Raw genomic sequence first — 25,699 nt, 5'->3', positions numbered from 1 at the left:
GTTGGAAATTGACTTTTATTTAGTTTGTGGGAAGGAGGAGGGCATATCATTACCGGAAAGAGAAATCAGTAAAGTGAGAATAAGGGGGCATAATTATATTTCTGGAGTCCTGGGACCAACCATGGTACTGATTACTATTGGCCGGAAGTATACTTTGGGCCTTGTATACTTGAATGGAGTATTTAAAATATGTGATGACTCTTTTCTAGATGCTCGAGGAAGTATTCCATAATCTTGATCCTGACGGTACAATGAGTGTAGAAGATTTTTTCTATGGTTTGTTTAAAAATGGAAAATCTCTTACACCATCAGCATCTACTCCATATAGACAACTAAAAAGGCACCTTTCCATGCAGGTAAAAAATAAACAAAAGTGCTTTCTTTGTGAATAAAAGTTAGAACCCATTTAAGTAATGTCTAATAAATTAATCTGTTGTCTGAAGCAAAATACTAAGGAAAGAGAGGGAAGCAAAAGAAGAATTAGAAAGACTTAACCATTAGGAAGGAAAGGTTGGGTTTGAGAAATGACCGTAAATTACAGTGGAAAGACCACTAATTATGCCTTGTCATGTCAGCTCTGGGTCAGAAGAAACCTGGTGTTAATTAGGGACATATCTCGTCTATGTCATAGAACTCTCTACCAAAACAGTTGGTTTTGATAAGCTCCGTAGGCTTGACTCAGTTGGGAACAGAGATCAGAGAGGCTGCATGACTTTTTTCCTGGCACTGTATATTAGAGAAACATGCCTTCTACCCATCATGGTCAGGGCTGACCAATATCTTGTTGAAATGCCTGGAATCAAGCTAGGCTTACTCAAGTCTCTTCCTCCTTCCAGTCTTTCGATGAGAGTGGACGACGTACCACAACCTCATCAGCAATGACAAGTACCATTGGCTTTCGGGTCTTTTCCTGCCTGGATGATGGGATGGGCCATGCATCTGTGGAGAGAATACTCGACACCTGGCAGGAAGAGGGCATTGAGAACAGCCAGGAGATCCTGAAGGTGTGGCAGCTAAAATTGAGAAAAATGACAAACCGGAGAAGGGTTGAAAATTTTCATTTTTTTTTTTTGGAAACTGTGATTTGATTTTATTTCTCCTTAATGGTACTTCTGTTCACAAAGTCTCAAAGATAAAAGGTAACTTTTTTTTAGCCCTTTTAACCAGGAGCCTTTTGTTAAGTACTTTCCATGTTTTTAACCCCCAGATTATTGACATGAGAAATACTCTTACAATTGTGTTTATTTACAGGGCCAGATAGTTTTGTTGTTGTTGTTATTGTGTTTTTTTTTGTTTTTTGTTGTTTTTTTTTTTTTTTTTGAGACGGAGTCTCGTTTTATCACCTGGACTGGAGTATAATGGTGTGATCTCGGCTCACTGCAACCTCCGCCTCCTGGGGTTCAAGAGATTCTCCTGCCTCTGCCTCCCAAGTAGCTGGGACTACAGGCGCACACCACCATGCCCGGCTATTTTTGTATTTTTAGTAGAGACAGGGTTTCACCGTGTTGGCCAGGATGGTCTTGAACTCCTGACCTCAAATGATCCGCATGCCTCGGCCTCCCAAAGTGCTGGGATTACGGGCGTGAGCCACTGCACCTGGCCAAGATAATTTTTTTTTTCTTTTTAACACAAATAATCATGTTATGCTTTCCTTAGAGAAAACTTAACTGTGTTCTAGACTGATGGCTGTTCCTAAGCAATCACCAAAGCAATGGAATTGTCTAATTTCTAGATCATTGTCAGCTCTCAGAGTTTGTATAGCCTTCACGTTTTCTGCTTTCAGAGGATGGAATGAGTGATTTGTTTTTGAATTTACGCCTTGCTCTGATTTCTAGGCCTTGGATTTCAGCCTCGATGGAAACATCAATTTGACAGAATTAACACTGGCCCTTGAAAATGAACTTTTGGTTACCAAGAACAGCATTCACCAGGCGGCTCTGGCCAGCTTTAAGGCTGAAATCCGGCATTTGTTGTGAGTTGAGCAGAAGGTTCGCCTGCCCCATTCCCTTTCCTACTTGTCCAGCAAGTCATTCGGATGCCTTGGATGGACATCCTTCTATTCTGTATGCAAATGTTGCTCATCTTCTATCCAACTGCTGCACACATCTTCCTTAAAGTATAGGAAAATTAAGGAGAACTTAGATTGACATGTAGGCTTTTGAAGGGAAGGGTGGAGTGCCTTTTTGCTTTGGGAGGGTTTTGGTTGTCTTGGTTTTGCTTCTGTATTGATGCAAGCCAGATGAGAGCTTTTCTGGGTCTACTTGTTGCTTAGAAACAGTTTCCCATTAACTCAGTGTACTTCTGATCCTAGGGAACGAGTTGATCAGGTGGTCAGAGAAAAAGAGAAGCTACGATCAGATCTGGACAAGGCCGAGAAGCTCAAGTCTTTAATGGCCTCGGAGGTGGATGATCACCATGCGGCCATAGAGCGGCGGAATGAGTACAACCTCAGGTGAGGCCAGCAGAGTGAGGCTCCTCCTCACCCACCACCCTGGCCCAGGGCAGTGGCGCCTGCAGCTGCATGGGCAGAACAGTGCATTGGGGACTCTTCTGATCAGCCTGTTGGCCACACCTTGCTGGAGTGACTCAGATGTGGTTAAGCCCTAAGGGAAAGCAGGGTACACTAGATATTTTATCCAGGTGCTTTTCATCTCTGTGCCTCTGTGTTTCCATTTTTGGTAGATTGATACTGGGACCTCTGAAAGACGTGATGGCAGCTTGTCCATTTTTCTTCCTTACAGGAAACTGGATGAAGAGTACAAGGAGCGAATAGCAGCCTTAAAAAATGAACTCCGAAAAGAGAGAGAGCAGATCCTGCAGCAGGCAGGCAAGCAGCGTTTAGAACTTGAACAGGAAATTGAAAAGGCAAAAACAGAAGAAAACTACATCCGGGACCGCCTTGCCCTCTCTTTAAAGGTAATCATCTTATTAGTTCTGTGGTCTGCATCCCTGCCGGGAACACCACGTGGAAAACTACAGCTTTGGAAGTGGGCATGTTTGCACAGGGTTCAGTCCAAAAATCCTCCAAGTTTGCCCAGCTGGGTCTTCACCCAGACTTGGCAGGGCCCTGCTAAAATCTGGATTTCAGCAGGGCTACCCAGGCTCCTGCTTTGCTCACAGTATTGATTAGCATCTCTTGTTCTTCTCTCCCACTGCGGGTTCACTAGGTCTTCAGGGCTGTTTGGCACCTGGCTGACCCCTTGATTCCTCCCGCTGCTACTCCAAACCTGGCCCTCACTCTCAGATCCCCATCTTCTCGCCTGCCCGCCCCCGTCATTCTCAGCAGATGGTCTTGCCTCCTGCTACATGGATGCCTGTTTCTCCCGGCCTCCAAATGTGCCTTTTCTTTTTTTTTTTTTTTGAGATGGGGTCTCACTCTGTCACCCAGACTGGAGCACAGTGGTGCAGTTATAACTTACTGCAGCCTCAAACTCCTGGCCCCAAGTGATCCTCCAGCCTCGGCGTGCCAAGTAGCTGGGACTATAGGCTCATGTTATTATGCTCAGCTAATTAAAAAATGTGTTTTGTAATCCCAGCACTTTCAGAGGCCGAGGCAGGCATATCACTTGAGGTCAGGAATTCGAGACCAGCCTGGCCAACATCGTGAAACCCTGTCTCTACTAAAAATACAAAAAATTAGCAGCAGGGTGTGGTGGTGTGTGCCTATAATCCCAGCTACTCAGGAGGCTGAGGCAAGAGAATTGCTTGAACCTGGGAGGCAGAGGAAGTTGCAGTGAGCAGAGATTGTGCCACTGGACTCCAGCCTAGGCGACAGAGCAAGATTCTGGATCTAAAAGAAAAAAAAAATTGTAGAAACGGGGTCTCATTATGATGCCTAGGCTGGTATCAAACCCTGGCCTCAAGTGATCCTCCCACCTCGGCCTCCAAATGTGCCTTGCCTCTCAAACATCCTCCCCTCTTTCCTGTGTCTCAGTGAAAGAAGTGGTCCTTCTCTTTGCTGGACTCTTACACCAGATAATAAGGTGCAAGGGCTCTGGAGTCAGGCTGCCTGGTTTAGATCTGGGTACCACCACTTACTGAAAACTTTGATCCGGTTCCTCAGCCTGTTTCCTAATGTTAAAAATGGGCACCATAATAATACCTACCCTATAGCATTGATGTGTGGGCTAAATGAGATGAGGCACATACAGTGTCTGGAAAACAATAAGTACATATGAAATGTTTGCTGTTATTGCTATCGCAAAAGGTTCTTGATACTCCACACATCAAAAACTGAGCTAATTATCACTCCCTAGCCATCTAACTGTTTCATTTCGTGAATTTCTCCCTAATCAACATCAACACCATGAGGTGTAAGTCTCAGAAGCTAAAATTCCTCGTCATCTTCCCTCATGATTACTCATCAGTCTGTAAGTTATGTTGATGCTCCGGAGTGACTCTCAGATTTATCTCCTTCCTCTGCATTTCCCCAGCCTCTGATTAGGTTCAGAATTCATCGTGATGTCTCAGCTAATTAATGTGTATCCTGAACAGTTCTTTCTTCCATCTCTTCCACCTCCATATGGCTACCAGTTACTTAACTAAAGATCCATTACAATCATGCTGTTACCACCCTTTGCAAAAAAACAACAAAAACAATGTGTTAGCAGTCAAGGCTCTTGAAAAGGAGCTCGTCCTCATACCTTTCAAACTTGAGCCGCTGCCACCAAGTCCCAGTGCCATGCCCTCCCCCACCCCACTGCACCTACCCCAGCTCTCTCCGTGCCTCAGAGGGCAGAGCACATTTATGCCCCTTCACTGCTTTCCCCAACACTGCAGGCCAAATTACTTTTTCATTCCCATTACATTTACCTTTTTCTTGCCAAGAGATAGCACATTTCCTACTGGGTCATATAGAGTTGTATCCACATCTGCCTCCCTCCCAAGATAACAACAGTATCTGATTTGTCAATTTCCAGAGCACCAGCACTGCCTGATACACAGAGATTACTCTATGTTGTTCTAGTCTCTACATTTAGGTGTACTTTGAAAGATTAATGTTATAGAATTGGCATTTTAGGGGAAGGTAGTATTTTTTAAATGCTCTAAGTACATTTTTTTTTTACTTATATTGCTGTATGAGGGTGTGAACTAGAATATACTAAAAATATACTGGCTCTGTATTCTTTTGGCAAAATGTTCTTAGAAAATGATGTTCTTCCAATCAGCCTTTAACACTGGAAAAGAAAAATGTCAAATGGCACGTCTGTGTGTGTGTGTGTGTGTGTGTGTGTGTGTTTTGGCAAATGTGGTTGGAAATCTTTCTTAAAAATACTATATATACAGATCCTTTTAAAAAAACTTTTATGGGTTTTAGTTGATGTGTTATTATAATATAAACATATACAAATTATGAGCAATTCATATGTACAGTTTTTATATCTTTAAACCAAAAGAAATTTATAAATTAAATATAAACCAAATCATAATATCAATAAATTGATTTTAGAGTTGCTCTACTTTTTTTTTTTTTTTTTTTGAGACGGAGTCTTGCTGTGTCGCCCAGGCTGGAGTGCAGTGGCCCCATCTCGGCTCACTGCAAGCTCCACCTCCTGGGTTCACACCATTCTCCCACCTCAGCCTCCCAAGTAGCTGGGACTACAGGCGCCCGCCACCACACCTGGCTAATTTTTTGTATTTTTAGTAGAGATAGGGTTTCACCGTGTTAGCCAGGATGGTCTCGATCTCCTGACCTCATGATCCGCCCACCTTGGCCTCCCAAAGTGCTGGGATTACTGGCGTGAGCCACTGCGCCTGGCCTAGAGTTACTCTACTTTTTATACTTTTTCTGAGTTCTCTTTTGCTGGCAGCTGAACAAGGTATTTTGTAATCATTTTCTTTCATTTGTCAATATTATGTATTGAGAATATTTTCATATTCTACTGCAATGCAGATACACATACGTGGCCTGCATTATAATTTCAGTTTGCAAGTAGCCACATTGAAAGGTGAAAAGAAACAGGTGAAACTAGTTTCAAATAATCTTGTTTAATCCAGTATCTCTAAAACATTATCATTTTGACACATTATCAGTATACAAAAAATATTACTGAGCTATTTTACATTTTGGGGCTATTCAAAGTCTGGTGTCTATTTTAAACTTACGGTTTGTACTAGACACACTTCAAGGGCCCAGTACCCGGTATGGCTACTAGCAGCTACCTGTTTTGGACAGCACAGTTCTACGTGGTCAAAAACAAAAGGGCAAACTTATTTTGTTGTTATAAAATAGATATCAACCTTTTATATTTACTTTTGCCTCCTGTAGTCTACTACAGCTTTTAAGATAGATAAACATCTTTAATCTACGGTACTGATTTATGCTGTATATAAAATAGTACCACAGTTTGCTAATTTCTTAATCTGTACCACATTTAATTTCCCCATACTTGTTCAGGAAAACAGTCGTCTGGAAAATGAGCTTCTAGAAAATGCAGAGAAGTTGGCAGAATATGAGAATCTGACGAACAAACTTCAGAGAAATTTGGAAAATGTGTTAGCAGAAAAGGTAAACCTGTTCAAATCTCATTTCCTGACAGGCAGCCTACTTTATGTCGTTTACTCAAAAGAACAGGAGCAATGCCACCAGAACATTTTTATTAGGCAATTGCTGGGGTAGCTAAATGGTGCTCTAACTTTTGTAGGGATATAATTTACTAAGTTGGTTATGAAGGAGAACATTGCCTGGCACTGAGAAATGATCCCTGTGTTCATTGAACACGTCACTCTAGTGCGTTCTCCCCATCACCCAGTTGGTGGTGTTCGTGCTTACATGTCACATTCCTATCATACTCAAGAGACTGGGTGAATACCAGAAACTGGGCCTTTGCTGTGTTGGGTCAAAGAAGGGCACTCGGGAAAAATGACAGCTTTGCCCTTTTCCCCTTCTAGTTTGGTGACCTCGATCCTAGCAGTGCTGAGTTCTTCCTGCAAGAAGAGAGACTGACACAGATGAGAAATGAATATGAGCGGCAGTGCAGGGTAGGTAGACAAACAGAACTGAGTAAGTGCAGGAGTGCCTGGGTTCAGACCCCAGCTTCCCCGTTCCCTAGCTCTGTGACCCTAAGCAAGTCACTTCATCTGTGGGTACTTCCATTCCTCATGCATAAAATGGTAAAAATAAAAGTACCCACCACAAAAGGTTGTAGCAAAAATTCCATCAGTGAGTATATGTAAAGTGCTTAGAGCAGAGCCAAGGATAGAGTAAGCACTTACATAAATGTTAGCTATTAACATTATTATTAAAAAATTAGCCTTTCCTGATTGATCATTGCAGATCTAATCTGATGTGATTTGGTTTTGTCCTGTGGGGTTTTTTTTTCTGAATACATTTTTTACTCCATTTATTTATAAAATACAAATGGAACAGAAAACCACTCAAGTCTTAGCTAGTAAATCATTCCCAATTTCTGCCAGGAGAGATGGAAACATTTTTACAAATAACAAGAATCTCTGATTTAAAAAAAATTCCCCTAAAGTTAGGAATTTGAATTTTTTTCTTAAACCAGAAACACGTGTTTATTTTAATGAGACAAATATAACTGAGTTCCAGCTACTTAAATAAAAAGTTTAATTGTGCAGAGATGAGTAGAACAATCATATTATGAAGTTACTTGCAGCCCTCCTTTTCAGGAAATATACATACATGGTTAAGAAAACATTTCTACTGCTTTTATAATTAAATTTTAGCTCTTGGTTCTAATTAAATAGAGGTATTTTCTAAATGTCTTTACATTTAATGAATTCATCAGTAAAAGCTGTCAGCTCTACCTTCAGAAATTCCCCCAGTTCATCCACTTGTTTTCTTTCTTACTTTTTTTAAGACGGAATCTAGCTCTGTCACCCAGGCTGGAGTATGGTGGTGTGATCTCAGCTCACTGCAACCTCCATCTCCTGGGTTCAAGCAATTCTCCTGCCTCAGCCTCCCGAGTAGCTGGGATTGCAGACGTCTGCCAAACGCCTAATTTTTTTTTTTTTTTTTTTAAGTAGAGACAGGGTTTCACCATGTTGGCCAGGCTGGTCTTGAACTCCTGACCTCAGGTGATCTGCCCACCCAGCCTCATCCACTTGTTTTCTTAACAGCTTTATACACTATATGTTTTACCCATTGAAGGTATAAATTCAGTCTTTTATTGTATTGACGGAATTGTGCAAACATCACCGCATTCAATTTTAGAACATTTTCATCACCCCAGGAAGAAACCCCTTCTCCACTTAGCCATAATCTCTCCCAAGCCCCCCAGCTCTAGGCAATTATTAGTGTACTTTCTGTCTCTACAGATTTGCATATTCTATACATTTCATATAAATGGAATCTTACAATATTAGCCCTTGAGACTGGCTTCCTTCATTTAACATAATGTTTTTAAAGTTCATCCATGTTGTAGCGTGTATCAGTTCTTCATTTCTTGAATAATATTCCATTGTGTAGATATACCACATTTTGTTTATTAATTCACCAGTTAATGGACATTTGGGGGATTTTGGCTATTATGAGTAACGCAGCTATGAAAATTTGTGCGCACGTTTTTGTATGGGCATACATCTAGGAGTAGAATTGCTAGGTTGTATGGTAACCCTATGTGTAACCTTTTTAGGAACTGCTAAACTTCTTGCAAAGTGGTTGCACTGTTTTATATTCCCACTAGTATGATAGTTCCAATTGCTCCACTTCTTCACCAACAGTCATTATTGTATGTCTTTTTGATTCTAGCCACCCTAGTAAGTGTGAAATGGTATCTTATTGTGGCTTTGATTTGTATTTCCCTGATAGGTAATGATATTGAGTATCTTTTACATGTATGTATTAGTCATCTGTATATCATCATTAGAGAAATATCAATTCAGATCATTTGCCCATTTTTAAAATTGTCTTATTATTGAGCTGTAGTAGTCTTTATATATTCTAGTTACAAGTCCCTTATCAGATACTTAATTTGCAAAACATTTCTACTTTCTTGATAGTGTCCTTTGAAGCACAAAAGATTTTGTTTTGATGATATCCAATTTATCTTTTTTGTTGTTGTTGTTGCTTATGCTTTTGGTGTCACATCTAAGACCAGTGTTGGTTTTTAAATCCCAGGTACTACAAGACCAAGTAGATGAACTCCAGTCTGAGCTGGAAGAATATCGTGCACAAGGCAGAGTGCTCAGGCTTCCGTTGAAGAACTCACCGTCAGAAGAACTTGATGCTAACAGCGGTAGCATTGAGCCCGAACACGGTAAACACATTCGGACAGGCTGTAGATAAAGCCTTTACTCTTGTTTTTAGAAACATGGTTCAATATAAAATTGCAAAACTTTGGCAACTTGGAAAAAGAAAAAAAAAAAGAATTTGGCCATACTCTTTTCTTGAGCTGTTTCACTTGTGGTCTGGTTTTTCATTTGTCCTTGAAGTTTTTATGAGAACATTTCCATCTGATTTTGATATGCGTCAACAAAGGAATGGAAGAATCAAACCACAAGGGTATTTGCTTTGTTAACAAAACAAACAAAAAAACTGGCTGCAAATCTGGGAATCCAGGCCTTGGGAGTATTAGAATTCAGACACTGAGCTATTGCTGTCCTCTTCAAAGAGAGTGTGTAACTCATATGAAGATGGTTTTGGAGAGCAGGCCAGCCAGAAACTACAGAATCTATAGCTGGTTTTCTTATACTGGCTGTGCTGAATGTCTGTATTGCCTCAGCAGAACAAAGAAGATAAATAAGGGCTGGCCTCCTGGCCTTTGAGGAAGATTTTGAGTGGCAAGTTTGGAAGGCAGAGTTTGGGAGCCTCCTGCATTAACTATGAGCTCCTTTCCTCTCTCCTGATAGCCTACCTCTTTTCTCGGGGGTGTTGAGTTTAAATTTCAGAGACAGCTCATAATCAGTTATTCTGTTATAAATAACTTTCCCCAGTGCTACTGGGGATAGGAGTGTCGTTCTTACACAGGTTGTTTATTCCTCCTCTTACTGCAGAATAATTAACAGATTGGGGAAGGAGGAGACGAAGAGGCCTTAAGACCTCCCCTCTGATTCTTAGCTCATTCCAGTCCGAGGATCTCATAATATGATATATCTCGGCAGCTGTTATGGACTTTTCCATAGATGGCCAAGTGTTGGGGTTGTTCCTCATGAGGACAAGAAGCTGTACCATCGTGGTGTGACTCACACCCTGGGTGTTACTTCTCAGTTGGGAATATGCCATCAAATATGAAGAGAAGACCCAAAGCAAGACTGCCAGTTGCAGCTGCTAGACCTATACCCAAGAAAAGTTCCTTTCTTCCATCTGCCTGTGTATCCCCACATACAAAGCTATTTTGGGTCCCACTGCCTTAAGAGATTAGTCATAATCTTTTCTTCTGTGTACAAGCTCAGCCCCCAACTTATGCTTCACATTTTCAGTGTCATTCTCAGTCATCATCGTGGGCAGTTGCAGAGATGAGCTCATGCATGAGTTAAGAATTTCTACCCACAACTGCCTGTATCCTGGTTCCTAACCTATGCCCTATTTTTTAAAATTTTAGCTGATAATATGCTAAAATTATGCTGATAATAGCTAAAATATGATAATTTTAGCCAATAATAGCTGATAAGATAAAATGGGGATCTACCCACACTCCAGGAAATTCATAGGAAATAGGCAGTCTTCTGTAATGTTGAGTGATGGGTTGTTGATAGTGTGACCCATGAAGCTAACTCCTCAGGGCATAGCAGCAAGTATGCTGGCCATTCATTTTCCTGCCACATCGTCATTCAGTATTTGTTGGATGGGTAGGAGTCTGGTTGGTTTGACCAAACTACCTCATGCTATTACCTCAATTTGCAGCATTTGCATTAGGAGGTAGCTACCTTTAAGCAACAATTTCCACCCCCCCGCCCCACCACCTACTATTCTAAGAGATGGATTCTATTAAGGTTTTTTCCACTGCCTGTACATGAAAGAATGTGTTCACCTTCATTTCTTCTTGTTTGCCCTAACGCTTGAAAAGAGAAAAGACTTCTCTTGGCCTCTGTTATTTCCTGTTAGTTCACATCTCTGGTAATTCAGGCTGAAAATTATTCCTTAGTTAAACTGGATGTCCCTCCTCAGATGCCACATTGTGTTATTGAAAGAACCTGCTGCAGGATCAATGAGTCCCATGTGTTTTCAGGGCTCGGTTCTGAAGAATGCAATCCATTGAATATGAGCATTGAGGCAGAGCTGGTCATTGAACAGATGAAAGAACAGCATCACAGGGACATATGTTGCCTCAGACTGGAGCTCGAAGATAAAGTAAGTCCTTCCCACCAATCCACTTCTCTAATTTCTTTTGGCTCTGACAGCCTTATGTGTGTAGGGCATTTCCAATTCTTTTTTCTCATAGAGCAGCACATTCTATGTTGGGAACCCACATCCTCAGGATGGTTTTGTAGGCTGACAGCAAGGCCCCTTTTTTCTGGAGAGTTTCTCCAAAATGTAATATCTTCAGCCCTGGCAATCATGGAACTTGAAGCTTGAAACCCATTATATTATCTCCCAATTTCTTTTTTAAAAACATCTCAGTGAAACCAAAAAAAGCCGTTTGATGTTTCATTGCCTACTAAATTAGGTACAAGTTCTGAACCTTGGCCTCTAAACTCTTCACCATGAGACTTCAACTGACGTTTCCAGTCTTCTCTTACACCGTTCTTTTGAGTTACCTTATCCTCCAGCTAAATTGGGTAGTTCCTAGTTGTCCATCAAACTCTGTCCTCTTTTGCTTGTGCTGTTACAAACTATGCTGATATTAGTTTCTTTCTGCTTCTCAAAAGTGTACTTACCCCTCAGGATTTATATCTAATGCTGCCTCTTGCATGAAGCCATTCTTGAATTTCTCCAACTAAAATGTGATTTTTTTCCCTCCTTTGAATCCCTGGGTTACATTGTAGCTCTTTTTTGTATACCTTTTATTTTCTGCCTCCTACTGTACTTATAGTTGTCATATCCATGTCTAGACTGGTTTCTCCTGGATAGCAGGGACCATATCTTACCCAGCGTTGTATTCCGAGGCCTGCAAGTACCTGATAGGTGTTCAATTAATATTTGAATTTAATTAAGTATTTTAAGACCCAGCAGGGTACAGTGGCTCATGCCTGTAATCTCAACATTTTGGGAGGTCGAGGTGGGCAGACCACTTGAGCCTAGGAGTTCAAGACCGGTCTGGGCAACATGGTGAGACCCCGTCTCTACCAAAAAAAAAAAAATTAGGGCATGGTGGTGTGTGCCTTTAGTCCCAACTACTCAGGAGGCTGAGGTGGGAGGATTGCGTGAGCCCAGGAGATGGAGATTTCAGTGAGCCATAATTACGCCACTGCACTTCAGCTTGGGTGACAGAGTGAGAACCTGTCTCAAAAAATATATATGTTCCAAGACTCAAGTTTACAGTTGGAAAGGATGCATGGGAAGACAGAGGGTATCTATATGTAATGGCTGCTCAGTTCTTAATAAGGTTGTTCAGACACTAATAAAATTCAGCCACTTAAAAGAGATATGTAAACCATGCCTGACTTAAGTATCTTGCTTAAAGTGTTGAATTCAGTTACTTTAAAACAAGATAGAGAAATGAGAAATGTCTTGTAGGGAAAAAAAAAAAAAAAAAAAAGCACTTGCTGCTCCGTCACTTCACTTTCAGTGACCTTGAGCTGAGTAATCTTGTGGTGGTGTCCCTCTGTGCCTTCAGGTGCGCCATTATGAAAAGCAGCTGGATGAAACCGTGGTCAGCTGCGAGAAGGCACAGGAGAACATGAAGCAAAGGCATGAGAACGAAACGCACACCTTAGAAAAACAAATAAGTGACCTTAAAAATGAAATTGCTGAACTTCAGGGGCAAGCAGCCTTGCTCAAGGAGGCACATCATGAGGCCACTTGCAGGCATGAGGAGGAGAAAAAACAACTGCAAGTGAAGCTTGAGGAGGAAAAGACTCACTTGCAGGAGAAGCTGAGGCTGCAACATGAGATGGAGCTCAAGGCTAGACTGACACAGGCTCAAGCAAGCTTTGAGCGGGAGAGGGAAGGCCTTCAGAGTAGCGCCTGGACAGAAGAGAAGGTGAGAGGCTTGACTCAGGAACTAGAGCAGTTTCACCAGGAGCAGCTGACAAGCCTGGTGGAGAAACACACTCTTGAGAAAGAGGAGTTAAGAAAAGAGCTCTTGGAAAAGCACCAAAGGGAGCTTCAGGAGGGAAGGTAAGAAAGTGAAGGGAAATGAAGCTACCTGGGGCACCATCCCTCGGGGCATTAGAAGTGCCAGTTGTGGCCGGGCGTGGTGGCTCACGCCTGTAATCCCAGCACTCTGGGAGGCCGAGGTGGGCGGATCACGAGGTCAGGAGATCGAGACCTGGCTAACATGCTGAAACCCCGTCTCTACTAAAAATACAAAAAATTAGCCGGGCGTGGTGGCAGGCGCCTGTAGTCCCAGCTACTCGGGAGGCTGAGGCGGGAGAATGGCGTGAACCCGGGAGGCAGAGCTTGCAGTGAGCCGAGATCGTGCTACTGCACTCCAGCCTGGGTGACAGAGCAAGACTCCGTCTCAAAAAAAAAAACAAGTGCCAGTCGCTTAAGAGACTTGGAGAAATCAGAAGGCATAGTAGCCCATTGATTGAGTAGATTCTTTTAAATATTTTTTTACTGTTTTTGCCATTATTTTGATGTGAACCTACCTTGGGATGATTGGAACTGTTTTTATTTTGTTATGTTTGTAAAAGAGGAAAGTATTCCTCGTATTAAGATTTATTCTACCTTATAAGGCTCAAGAGGAGGATAAGATTATCCCAAAAGTGGTTCCTTCCTAGTTCAATCCTGTTGCTTTCTGAGAAAAGCTATTAATAAACTGTATTCCAGGCAAGGTTACATTTCCTCCCAGAGTTAAGAAACAGCACTCCATGCTTACCTTCCTCATGTGAAATCCCAGGTTTATTTGAGGGCTTTGTTTCATCACACCCTGATTGACTTGGTGCTACTTCGTTAAGTAAGAAGCAAAAGCAGAATGAATTTGTTAATATGTGTCATTTATGTGACTGATATCCTATAATGCATGCTTAATTAAAATGAAGGAATGTTATATATTTCCCAAGTTAGGAATTAGATTAATATACATTTGGTCATTTGTCTTTGGTTTAAAAATCCATAAACAAATACATCCAGGAGTGTGCCAGAGAAATTAGTTTCTAAGATTTCCCCCTAACTCCAGAGAGAGGTAAGTCTTTTAAATGAATTATGGCTGCCAGTCTTAGCTTTCAGAAATGAGATCCCTTTCCAGTATAAATGAATCACATAGGAGTAAGTTAAGACCATTTTTAGGGAGTATTTCAGTTGTTTGCTCAGCAGCTTTCTCAGTGCATGGGAAAATGGTTTTTGTTTGCTTCTGGAGTTGGCGGCAGTTTCAATAATGCTGTATGTTGACTATATTTAGGGAAAAAATGGAAACAGAGTGTAATAGAAGAACCTCTCAAATAGAAGCCCAGTTTCAGTCTGATTGTCAGAAAGTCACTGAGAGGTGTGAAAGCGCTCTGCAAAGCCTGGAGGGGCGCTACCGCCAAGAGCTGAAGGACCTCCAGGAACAGCAGCGCGAGGAGAAATCCCAGTGGGAATTTGAGAAGGACGAGCTCACCCAGGAGTGTGCGGAAGCCCAGGAGCTGCTGAAAGAGACTCTTAAGAGAGAGAAAACAACTTCTCTGGTCCTGACCCAGGAGAGAGAGATGCTGGAGAAAACATACAAAGAACATTTGAACAGCATGGTCGTCGAGAGACAGCAGCTACTCCAAGACCTGGAAGACCTAAGAAATGTATCTGAAACCCAGCAAAGCCTGCTGTCTGACCAGATACTTGAGCTGAAGAGCAGTCACAAAAGAGAACTGAGGGAGCGTGAGGAGGTCCTGTGCCAGGCAGGGGCTTCGGAGCAGCTGGCCAGCCAGCGGCTGGAAAGACTAGAAATGGAACATGACCAGGAAAGGCAGGAAATGATGTCCAAGCTTCTAGCCATGGAGAACATTCACAAAGCGACCTGTGAGAAAGCAGATCGAGAAAGAGCCGAGATGAGCACAGAAATCTCCAGACTTCAGAGTAAAATAAAGGAAATGCAGCAGGCAACATCTCCTCTCTCAGTGCTTCAGATTGGTTGCCAGGTGATAGGAGAGGAGGAGGTGGAAGGAGATGGAGCCCTGTCCCTGCTTCAGCAAGGGGAGCAGCTGTTGGAAGAAAATGGGGACGTCCTCTTAAGCCTGCAGAGAGCTCATGAACAGGCAGTGAAGGAAAATGTGAAAATGGCTACTGAAATTTCTAGATTGCAACAGAGGCTACAAAAGTTAGAGCCAGGGTTAGTAATGTCTTCTTGTTTGGATGAGCCAGCTACTGAGTTTTTTGGAAATACTGCGGAACAAACAGAGCCGTTTTTACAGCAAAACCGAACGAAGCAAGTAGAAGGTGTGACCAGGCGGCATGTCCTAAGTGACCTGGAAGATGACGAGGTCCGGGACCTGGGAAGTACAGGGACGAGCTCTGTTCAGAGACAGGAAGTCAAAATAGAGGAGTCTGAAGCTTCAGTAGAGGGTTTTTCTGAGCTTGAAAACAGTGAAGAGACCAGGACTGAATCCTGGGAGCTGAAGAATCAGATTAGTCAGCTTCAGGAACAGCTAATGATGTTATGTGCGGACTGTGATCGAGCTTCTGAAAAGAAACAGGACCTACTTTTTGATGTTTCTGTGCTAAAAAAGAAACTGAAGATGCTTGAGAGAATCCCTGAGGCTTCTCCCAAATATAAGCTGTTGTATGAAGATGTGAGCCGAGAAAATGACTGCCTTCAGGAAGAGCTGAGAATGATGGAGACACGCTACGATGAGGCACTAGAAAATAACAAAGAACTCACTGCAGAGGTTTTCAGGTTGCAGGATGAGCTGAAGAAAATGGAGGAAGTCACTGAAACATTCCTCAGCCTGGAAAAGAGTTACGATGAGGTCAAAATAGAAAATGAGGAGCTGAATGTTCTGGTTTTGAGACTTCAAGGCAAGATTGAGAAGCTTCAGGAAAGTGTGGTCCAGCGGTGTGACTGCTGCTTATGGGAAGCCAGTTTAGAGAACCTGGAAATCGAACCTGATGGAAATATACTCCAGCTCAATCAGACACTGCAAGAGTGTGTGCCCAGGGTTAGGAGTGTACATCATGTCATAGAAGAATGTAAGCAAGAAAACCAGTACCTTGAGGGGAACACACAGCTCTTGGAAAAAGTAAAAGCACATGAAATTGCCTGGTTACATGGAACAATTCAGACACATCAAGAAAGGCCAAGAGTACAGAATCAAGTTATACTGGAGGAAAACACTACTCTCCTAGGCTTTCAAGACAAACATTTTCAGCATCAGGCCACCATAGCAGAGTTAGAACTGGAGAAAACAAAGTTACAGGAGCTGACTAGGAAGTTGAAGGAGAGAGTCACTATTTTAGTTAAGCAAAAAGATGTACTTTCTCACGGAGAAAAGGAGGAAGAGCTGAAGGCAATGATGCATGACTTACAGATCACGTGCAGTGAGATGCAGCAAAAAGTTGAACTTCTGAGGTAATGTATGTACCTTCTAGACGTCACGAATCCCACAGAGCACCTCACCAGATCTAACTTCTACTGCTTGCCATGCCTAGAGAAACTAACCTAGTAGTCTTCAAGAAGACAGCAGTACTCTCTAGACTTCCTTCTGCTTCTGTGCTGTGTTAACAAATAAAATAACCTTGTTTAGGAGGCATTCCCTTCCGCTGTAGCAAACAAATGTTCATATGGGGTGTGAAAGTTCACAATGGCGAGTGTTTGCTGTTTAACCATGTGCATCCTCAATGTACCTCTTTAACTTTTTTCTAGCACTTATTTCATTTAGATGGATAGGGGATTTTTTTTTTTTTTTTTTTTTTGCTAAGTGTTACTTTCCTCATTTTGAGGAAACATGTTATATACAAATGAATGACTTTGTGTGTATTATTAACTTAGTAGATAAGAACTCACTTCTTATGCTAATATAGAAAAAATGTTCTGTCTTTGTAGTTTTGTACTCATATCACTTGAAGCACATGCTGATAACCCATAAACAGTGCAAATGGCCAGGCACCATGGCTTAAATGCCTGCAATCTCAACTGTTTGGGAGGCCAAGGCAAGAGGATTTCTTGAGGCCAGGAGTTTCCAGGCGAGCCTAGGGAACATAGCGAGACTGCCTCTACAGAAAAATAAAAAAATGTTTGCTGGGCGTGGTGGTGCACACCTGTGGTCCCAGCTACTTGGGAGGCCGAGGTGGGAGGGTTGCTTGAGCTTGAGAGGTCAAAGCTGCAGTGAGCCATGATCATGCCATTGCACTCCAGACTGGGTGACAGAGTGAGACCCTGTCTCTTTAAAAAAAAAAAAAAAAAAAAAGACAAAACAAACAGTGGAAATTTATCTTAGAACATATAATTTGAGGAGCCTCCAGATTCTAATAAATATGCTTGAAAAGCAGAGATACAAGTAGAATTAATTTGAACCACTGCCCACTTGACACTGTAAAATATAATTGCATAGTCTTTTAGCAAATTTGGTTTTTCAAAAAAAAAAACTTGTAAACTATTACAGGACATCTGAAATGTCTCTGAAATAATTTAATTCTGAATGTAGTTTTTCCTCTTCTTCAGACCATTTTTAGTCCTAAAAATCAGAATATAATGAGATGAATAAAATCACAAAGTAAACAGTGTACATATTTCATTGTGGCCCTTTGATTTACATAGAGAATTTTCTTTCCGTAGGTACCCAGGGGCCTAAAACTAAGCTAATATAGCTTTGTAACATGGCTTATGTGTATTCAGAACAGGTAGGACTTGAGACTGAGATAAATGAAGTCATTTGCTCAAAGCAGTATGCTTGCCATTGAGAAAAATCAACAACCAGAATGAGCATTGAGTCTTGATTCATTTCTCCAGGCTTAAGGGTTTTTTAGCTACACTTCTCTAACATCTTTTAGTGAAATTCTTACTTCCCAAAAGAAATGTGTCAATATGTCATAACTCGATTTCCAAATACTAAGAGACTACTAATTTAGACTTTTCTTTTTAACTGGCATTGAATACTCATCCTTTTGGAAGTTACTAGAAAATATTTTCCAAAGATGCCAGATGACTGCCTTGTAACTATTTTTTTCAATCTCTGTGCTTCAGATATGAATCTGAAAAGCTTCAACAGGAAAATTCTATTTTGAGAAATGAAATTACTACTTTAAATGAAGAAGATAGCATTTCTAACCTGAAATTAGGGACATTAAATGGATCTCAGGAAGAAATGTGGTAAGACGTATACTTAGTTTTCCTAAGACATTTTTGCAAAGACTAAAATTCTTTTACATCAGCTTTTAAAGCCTAACCATTAAATTTTATTTTCATCATTCCTTTTAGGCAAAAAACGGAAACTGTAAAACAAGAAAATGCTGCAGTTCAGAAGATGGTTGAAAATTTAAAGAAACAGGTAAGGAAATACTTAATATTTCTCAATGTTTTTTGATTCCAAAATTTTCCCATTTTTTGAAATTTATAAATTTACAGCACATGGTAATGAAGAGCATATAGCTAATGATGGTAAGGTTGTAAATTCTGAATTTGAAAATGGAAACTTACCTCATACTGACTCTAAACTAGCTTCCTGTTTTATGTTAAATAATGTATATATTATTCTAGGCCCTAAGTGCTTGATGAAGCTTTATCATCAGCAGAATTGAGGAGGTGATACCTCTAAAACCATACCTACGAAATATTAGCTCTAGCCCTTGTGCAGTTTCAGTTAATGTTAGCCCTTCCTTTTTCCTCACCATGATTGAAAGCAGAAAGTTAAGGGCAGAATTTCACATATACAGAATGCCAGCTAATCAGCATATCATTTCACAGAATTACATTTTATTCAGATAGCTGGTGCCATTCAGTGCTCAATTTGTATAATCTTACAACATGCAGTTATAAAAAGGGAAGGCCATTTAAGAATCTGTCTGAAGCAGTCAAAAGACAAGGACATATTGGGAAAGAGTATTTTCAGCACTTGAAATAGACAAGGTGTTAACATTCAAAATGTATTTTGGACTCTTACAAATAAATGGGAAAATCCAGTTGAAATATAGGCAATCTATATGAATGGTCAAGTCACAGAAAAAAAAAAAGAATACAAAAGATGGTTAGCCTTATTAGTGATTAGAGAAGTGCAAATTCAATAAGCGTCTTTTTTAACCTATTGAATTAGCAAAAAGTAAAGATTGATATCTAGTATTTAAAAGGTTGTGAGGAAATGACTGTGCCCATGCATTGTTGTTAGGATTATAAGGTGGTAGCACTGTGAGGAAGACATATTAGAGATATCTGTTGAAACAATAATGAATATATATCTATATACAGATCTTCTAACCCAGCAATCCTACTTCTAAAAAATAATTCTAAACACAAAATGCTACCATGTATAAATGGATTTTCTAAAAGATCCATTTAAAAGAAATAATGATTTTAAAAACTTTATTTCTATCAATGTGGGAACAGATAAATGCATTATGGAATATCTTACTACATGGAATATCCTATAGCCAGTAAAAAGTAGTAGTATGTGGTGGTTGCTGAACACTGACTTGGAAAGAGTCTTTTTTTCTTTTGAGACAGAGTTTCGCTCTTGTTGCCCAGGCTGGAGTGCAATGGCGCAGTCTCGGCTCACTGCAACTTCTGCCCCCTGGGTTCAAGCGATTCTCCTGTCTCAGCCTCCCAAATAGCTGGTATTACAGGCACATGCCACCACACCCGGCTAATTTTTGTATTTTTAGTGGAGATGGGGTTTCATCATATTGTTCAGGCTGGTCTCGAACTCCTGACCTCAGGTGATCCGCCTGTCTCGGCGTCCCAAAGTGCTGGGATTACAGGCGTGAGCCACCGTGCCCACCTGGAAAGAGTTTTTAAGTAAGTAAGTAGAAAAAAGCGAGCTGTCCAAACATAAAATTTCCAAATTTTTGCTAAAGAGAAGAAAAGAATCTGTATGTGTGTATGGGTTCTGTATATGCATAGAAAATGATCTGGAGGGACACATATCCAGCTGTGGACAATGGGCTCCCCTGTAGAGTGGGGTTAGACTGAGTGTCTCACTTCTTCATACACTTGTGAATGGAATGAATTTGTAATAATGAGGGTGTATTATTTCTGTTTTGAAATATATATATATTTTAAACTTTATATAGAGAGGGAAAAGACAATTATGTCTCTAAATCTGTTGTTTTTTTTTTTTTTTTAGCACAAGTTGGGTAACAAGTTTGAAAAACTTATTTTAATTTTAATTAGATTTCAGAATTAAAAATCAAAAACCAACAGTTGGATTTGGAAAATACAGAACTTAGCCAAAAGAACTCTCAAAACCAGGAAAAACTGCAAGAACTTAATCAACGTCTAACAGAAATGCTATGCCAGAAGGAAAAAGAGCCAGGAAACAGTGCATTGGAGGAACGGGAACAAGAGAAGTTTAATCTGAAAGAAGAACTGGAACGTTGTAAAGTGCAGGTATGGTCTGTAGCCACCTGAGAGCTTTTTTTGAGGAAATCCCAAGAAATAGAAGAAATGTTTGTATTAAACTTCCTTAAACATAAAGCCTTAGTAATTAAAACAGTATGGTCCTGGCACATGAATAGACAAGTAGATAAGTGGAATAGAAAGTCTAGAATTAGACCTAAATAGAAATGGAAACGTAGTGTATAACCAGGGCCACTTCTCAAACCACTGGGGTAAAGATGGACTTTTAAATTAATGGTGCCTGAACAACTGAGTAGACATTCGGAAATAGATAAAATTAGACCTATGTTTCATTCCATGCACAAGGATAAACTTAATTGGATTAGGAGACTAAATATAAAAAAATAAAACTATACAAATATTTGAAGAAAATACGGGTGAATTTGTCTTTAACCCTGGTGTAAAGAAAGGCTATTTAACTGTAACTCAAAAACCAGAGGCAATAAAAGAAAACATTGATTATATGTTAAAAAAATGTTTACTTGGCAAAAAGATACCATAAACAAAGTTAGAAGACAGCTGACAAACTAGGAGAAAATATTCACAACATATACCACAGTGAGAAGGCCTAATATCCCTGCTAGTAAAGAACTCTTAAAAATGGAGGGACATGTGACCAAAAATTTGATAACAAAATGGGAGAAGCATACGAACAAATAAGTCATATACAAAAGATAAAAATGGGCCAGGCGTGGTGTCTCACACCTGTAATCCCAGCACTTTGGGAGGCCGAGGCAGGAGAATAGCTTGAGCCTAGGAGTTCAAGACCAGCCTGGACAACATAGCAAGACTCCATCTCTACAAAAAGTTTAAAAATTGGCTGGGTGTAGTGGCGCACACCTGTGGTCCTAGCTACTCAGGAAGCTGAGGCAGGAGGATCCCTTGAGGCTGTACCACTACACTCTAGCCTGGGTGAGACCCTATCTCTAAATAATAAAATTATTAAAATGGCCCTCAAATCTATGGAAAAATGTTCAGAATCACTCAAAATTAGAGAAATGCAAATTAAAACAACACTGTTGTATAATTTCTCACCTATAAGACTGGCATCAATTTTAAAATATGACAGCATACTCTGTTGGCAAGGCTGTGGGGAAACAGACCCTTTCATGCTTTGCTGGGAGAATACAAACTGATACCGCCTTTTTGTAGGTGAATTTGACAATACCTAACAAAATTACATATGTACCTAGCTTTTGCCCTAGAAATCTCACTTCTAGGAATCTACCCTAAAGATACCACCCCAACAATACAAAAACTCATATGCAGAGGGTTACTCACTGCAGCACTGTTTCTAATTGCAAAATGGTGGAAACAACATAGATGCTGATATGTAGGAGACTAGGTGAATAAATACAGAGGGTATGTCCATACCGTGAAGTAGTACGGTGCAGCTGTTCAAGAAAAAGGAAGAAAAAAAATCCCTATTTATATGAAATGATTTCCAAGACATACTGTTAAGTGAAAAAAGAAAAGTGCAAAAAGTATCTATAGAATGCCTTTGTGCGTGTAAGAAAGGGATATTAAAAAGTACATGTCTGCTCATTTGTGCAAAAGAAACACAAGAAGGATAAACCAGAACTAAAAAGGGAGGGTGGGAAAGGGATGGAACAGAGGAATGAGAATGCGCTAGAAGGGACGAGGAAGACGAGTGACACTTCTCTGAGTTTATCTTTTCATATAGCTCTGACTCTTAGAACCATAGTAACGTTTCACGTACTCTTCACTTACCCCCAAAATAAGTGCACAAGTAAAACTAATCAATATGGTAGTGGTGGGGGAAGAAACCCAAAGGGAGCACATACATGAACAGATGAGCCTAACTGTGTTATAAATGGGTAATATAACCACACTGGGGAAGAAAACAATTCTCTTAAGTAATTCAGAAATTAATATCTTGACTGGATACTATCCAGGCTAAAGACAAGATGAACTGTATCTACATGCTATGATAATCTAGTCAGTAAACAGGATTCTCATGAGAGGTATGGGTTAGTAATTCTGAAACTACTATATGTATTACTACAATTGAACAAATAAGTAAATATGTTGTGAACAATAAGAACTAGATTTCTCACTGTTGGAGAAGAAGTTGCAAGTGGGGCAATGGGGAATGCTAAGATGAGCCCTCTGATGTTAGATTGAGATCTGAGGTATTTGGATAAACTCATGGTTTCTAATATGTATACAAAGCTAGATAGATACGGAAACATAGATGTGTATATATGCATGGATTGCCCAGATCTTGGTTACTAAGCACCATTCTCCTATAAAAGGAACCAGGGTTCCTTGGAAAAATGATGGATTCTAGGGCTGGGGCAGAGAAAAATACAGGATAAGCCTGGAACATCTGATGCGGCCAGAAGGAAAAAGGTGTTTTAAAAAAAAAGGACATGTCAAAAGGGCCTGTGTCCTGATGGCCAAAGCTGGAACAATTTGATCACCAAAATAAATGATAGTATAGAATAAAATAAATATAATTATGAAATAAACATAGACTACAATAAATACCAGCCAGGTATAGTGGCTCATGCCTGTAGTCCCAGCACTTTGTGAGGTCAAGGCAGGTGGATCACTTGAGCCCAGGAGTTTGCAACCAGCCTGGCCAACATGGTGAAACCCCGTCTCTACAAAAAATGCAAAAAAAATTAGCAGGTCATGGTGGCATGCCCCTATAGTCCCAGCTATTCAGGAGGCTGAGGCAAGAGAATCGCTTGAGCCTGGGAGGTCGAGGCTGCAGTGAGCGAAGATTGCACCACTGCACTTCAGCCTGGGCAACAGAGTGAGACCTTGTCTCCCCACCAAAAAAATTGAATAAATAAATATGAGTCCATATTGATATAAAAATTTAAGCTGGGAGGGAAAACAACAGCTCTAATTCCAATTAATAAATGAAGAAGAAAATAGAAAATCATCATTAGGCAAACACCCCAGTAATAATAGTTGTAGACAAAATGCATTGATAGATGTTAAAATTAATAAGCAGAAGTTTGAGGAGAAATAGAATTTGTATAGTCTCAAAGTATCTCCTCCAAGAAAAAGACAGTAATTTTACAGTGGAGAAACATGCAAAACTTACCTTAGAAATCATGAAGTCCTTGCCCATGCCTGTGTCCTGAATGGTATTGCCTAGGTTTTCTTCTAGGGTTGTTATGGTTTTGGGTCTTACATTTAAGTCTTTAATCCATCTTGAGTTAATTTTTGTATAAAGTATAAGGAAGAGGTCCAGTTTCAGTTTTCTGCATGTGGCTAGCCAGTTTTCCCAACACCATTTATTAAATAGGGAATCCTTTCCCCATTTCTTGTTTTTGTCAGGTTTGTCAAAGATCAGATGGTTGTAGATGTGTAGTGTTATTTCTGAGGCCTCTGTTCTGTTCCATTGGTCTATATATCTGTTTTGGTACCAGTACCATGCTGTTTTGGTTACTGTAGCCTTGTAGTATAGTTTGAAGTCAGGTAGCGTGATGCCCCCAGCTTTGTTCTTTTTGCTTAGGATTGTCTTGGTTATACAGGCTCCTTTTTTGTTCCATATGAAATTTAAAGTAGTTTTTTTCTAATTCTGTGAAGAAAGTCAATGGTAGCTTGATGGGAATAGCGCCGAATCTATAAATTACTTTGGGCAGTATGGCCATTTTCCCGATATTGATTCTTCCTATCCATGAGCATGGAATGTTTTCCCATTTGTTTGTGTCCTCTCTTATTTCCTTGAGCAGTGGTTTGTAGTTCTCCTTGAAGAGGTCCTTCATGTCCCTTGTAAGTTGTATTCCTAGGTATTTTATTCTCTTTATAGCAATTGTGAATGGAAGTTCACTCATGATTTGGCTATCATTGGTATATAGGAATGCTTGTGATTTTTGCATATTGATTTTGTATCCTGAGACTTTGCTGAAGTTGCTTATCAGCTTAAGGAGATTTGGGGCTGAGACAATGGGGTTTTCTAAATATACAATCACGTCATCTGCAAACAGAGACACTCTGACTTCCTCTCTTCCTATTTGAATACCCTTTATTTCCTTCTCCTGCCTGACTGCCCTGGCCAGAATTTCCAACACTATGTTGAACAGGAGTGGTGAGAGAGGGTATCCTTGTCTTGTGCCAGTTTTCAAAGGGAATGCTTCCAGCTTTTGCCCATTATGATACTGGCTGTGGGTTTGTCATAAATAGCTCTTATTATTTGGAGATACGTTCCATCAATACCTAGTTTATTGAGTTTTTTAGCATGATGTTGAATTTTCCATGCCATTTAAGTGGAAAGTCTTTTACGATAAAAAGTGGTCATAAAACAGTGTCATTGAGTTCATATTATTGTTTCCTTAATATGGCCTTTTATGAACCTGGTAAGTTTCCCCAGCCTAAATATGCATGTCTGTTATTTGACTTTTTTATTTTTCTCTTAGTCCTCCACTTTAGTGTCTTCTCTGGAGGCGGAGCTCTCTGAATTTAAAATACAGACCCATATTGTGCAACAGGAAAACCTCCTTCTCAAAGATGAACTGGAGAAAATGAAACAGGTAAGGCTGTGTGCAGCTAAGGGGGGGTTCACAGAACAATATGTACCTGGTGGGCTCCTGTTGGGCTGGTATTTCTAACCACCAGTTGTCCTTTGTACCAAGTTCTGTCAACTAGCTTGGTAGCTGAGGACGTACTGCTTGGCAAAGTTGAGGACGTAAAGTGCAAAATCCTATTTGTAAAGGCTATTGCTAATTATACATGTGTCTAACTTATATATGCTGTACACTCTAAAATCCCCCTTTTTTTTTTTAAGACAGTTTGCTTCTTCCCTCTGTTGACTAGGCTGGAGTGCAGTGGTGTGATCTCAGCTCACTGCAACCTCCAGCTCCCAGGTTCAAGCAATTCTCATGCCTCAGCCCCCCGAGTAGCTGGGATTACAGGTGCCCACCACCACGCCCAGATAATTTTTGTGTTTTTAATAGAGGTGGGGTTTTGCCATGTTGGCCAGGCTGGTCTTGAATTCCTGGGTTCAAGCAATCCACCCACGTCAGCCCCCTAAAGTGCTGGGATTACAGGCGTGAGCCACTGCACCCGGCCCACTCTAAAATTCTATTATCATAAATGAATCCCAACCACTTCAGTTTAAGAAACTGTTGTTCTGTCACCCAGCCAGGTTATAAAGTAACATATGTTTGTCTAAAAGGAGGGGGACTATCTTGCTT

The 25,699-nt window shown here is 40.5% G+C and overlaps 1 protein-coding gene across 12 annotated transcripts in view; it reads left to right on the top strand.

Annotated features, from left to right (window-relative positions):
- The window catches only part of NIN (ninein), a 111,264-nt gene that overhangs the window by 57,988 nt on the left and 27,577 nt on the right, over positions 1-25,699 (top strand). For 6 of the 12 annotated variants that reach the window (XM_055361485.2, XM_055361491.2, XM_004055158.5 and 3 more), the window contains 15 exons: positions 210-356; positions 837-1,004; positions 1,836-1,972; positions 2,312-2,452; positions 2,742-2,916; positions 6,398-6,508; positions 6,892-6,981; positions 9,083-9,221; positions 11,133-11,254; positions 12,681-13,183; positions 14,409-16,547; positions 18,162-18,287; positions 18,396-18,465; positions 20,301-20,516; positions 24,923-25,036. In XM_055361485.2, the coding sequence (XP_055217460.2) occupies positions 210-356; positions 837-1,004; positions 1,836-1,972; positions 2,312-2,452; positions 2,742-2,916; positions 6,398-6,508; positions 6,892-6,981; positions 9,083-9,221; positions 11,133-11,254; positions 12,681-13,183; positions 14,409-16,547; positions 18,162-18,287; positions 18,396-18,465; positions 20,301-20,516; positions 24,923-25,036 (4,398 nt within the window). The remainder of the gene's footprint in view (positions 1-209; positions 357-836; positions 1,005-1,835; positions 1,973-2,311; positions 2,453-2,741; positions 2,917-6,397; positions 6,509-6,891; positions 6,982-9,082; positions 9,222-11,132; positions 11,255-12,680; positions 13,184-14,408; positions 16,548-18,161; positions 18,288-18,395; positions 18,466-20,300; positions 20,517-24,922; positions 25,037-25,699) is intronic. The other 6 variants (XM_055361493.2, XM_055361497.2, XM_019010029.4 and 3 more) reach the window with 3 other exon arrangements.

This window comes from Gorilla gorilla, chromosome 15 (genome assembly GCF_029281585.2).
Source record: "Gorilla gorilla gorilla isolate KB3781 chromosome 15, NHGRI_mGorGor1-v2.1_pri, whole genome shotgun sequence".
NCBI classification, from domain to species: Eukaryota; Metazoa; Chordata; class Mammalia; order Primates; family Hominidae; genus Gorilla; species Gorilla gorilla.
The sequence above is the reverse complement of the archived record's forward strand: the minus strand, read 5'-3'. Positions and strand labels throughout refer to the sequence as shown.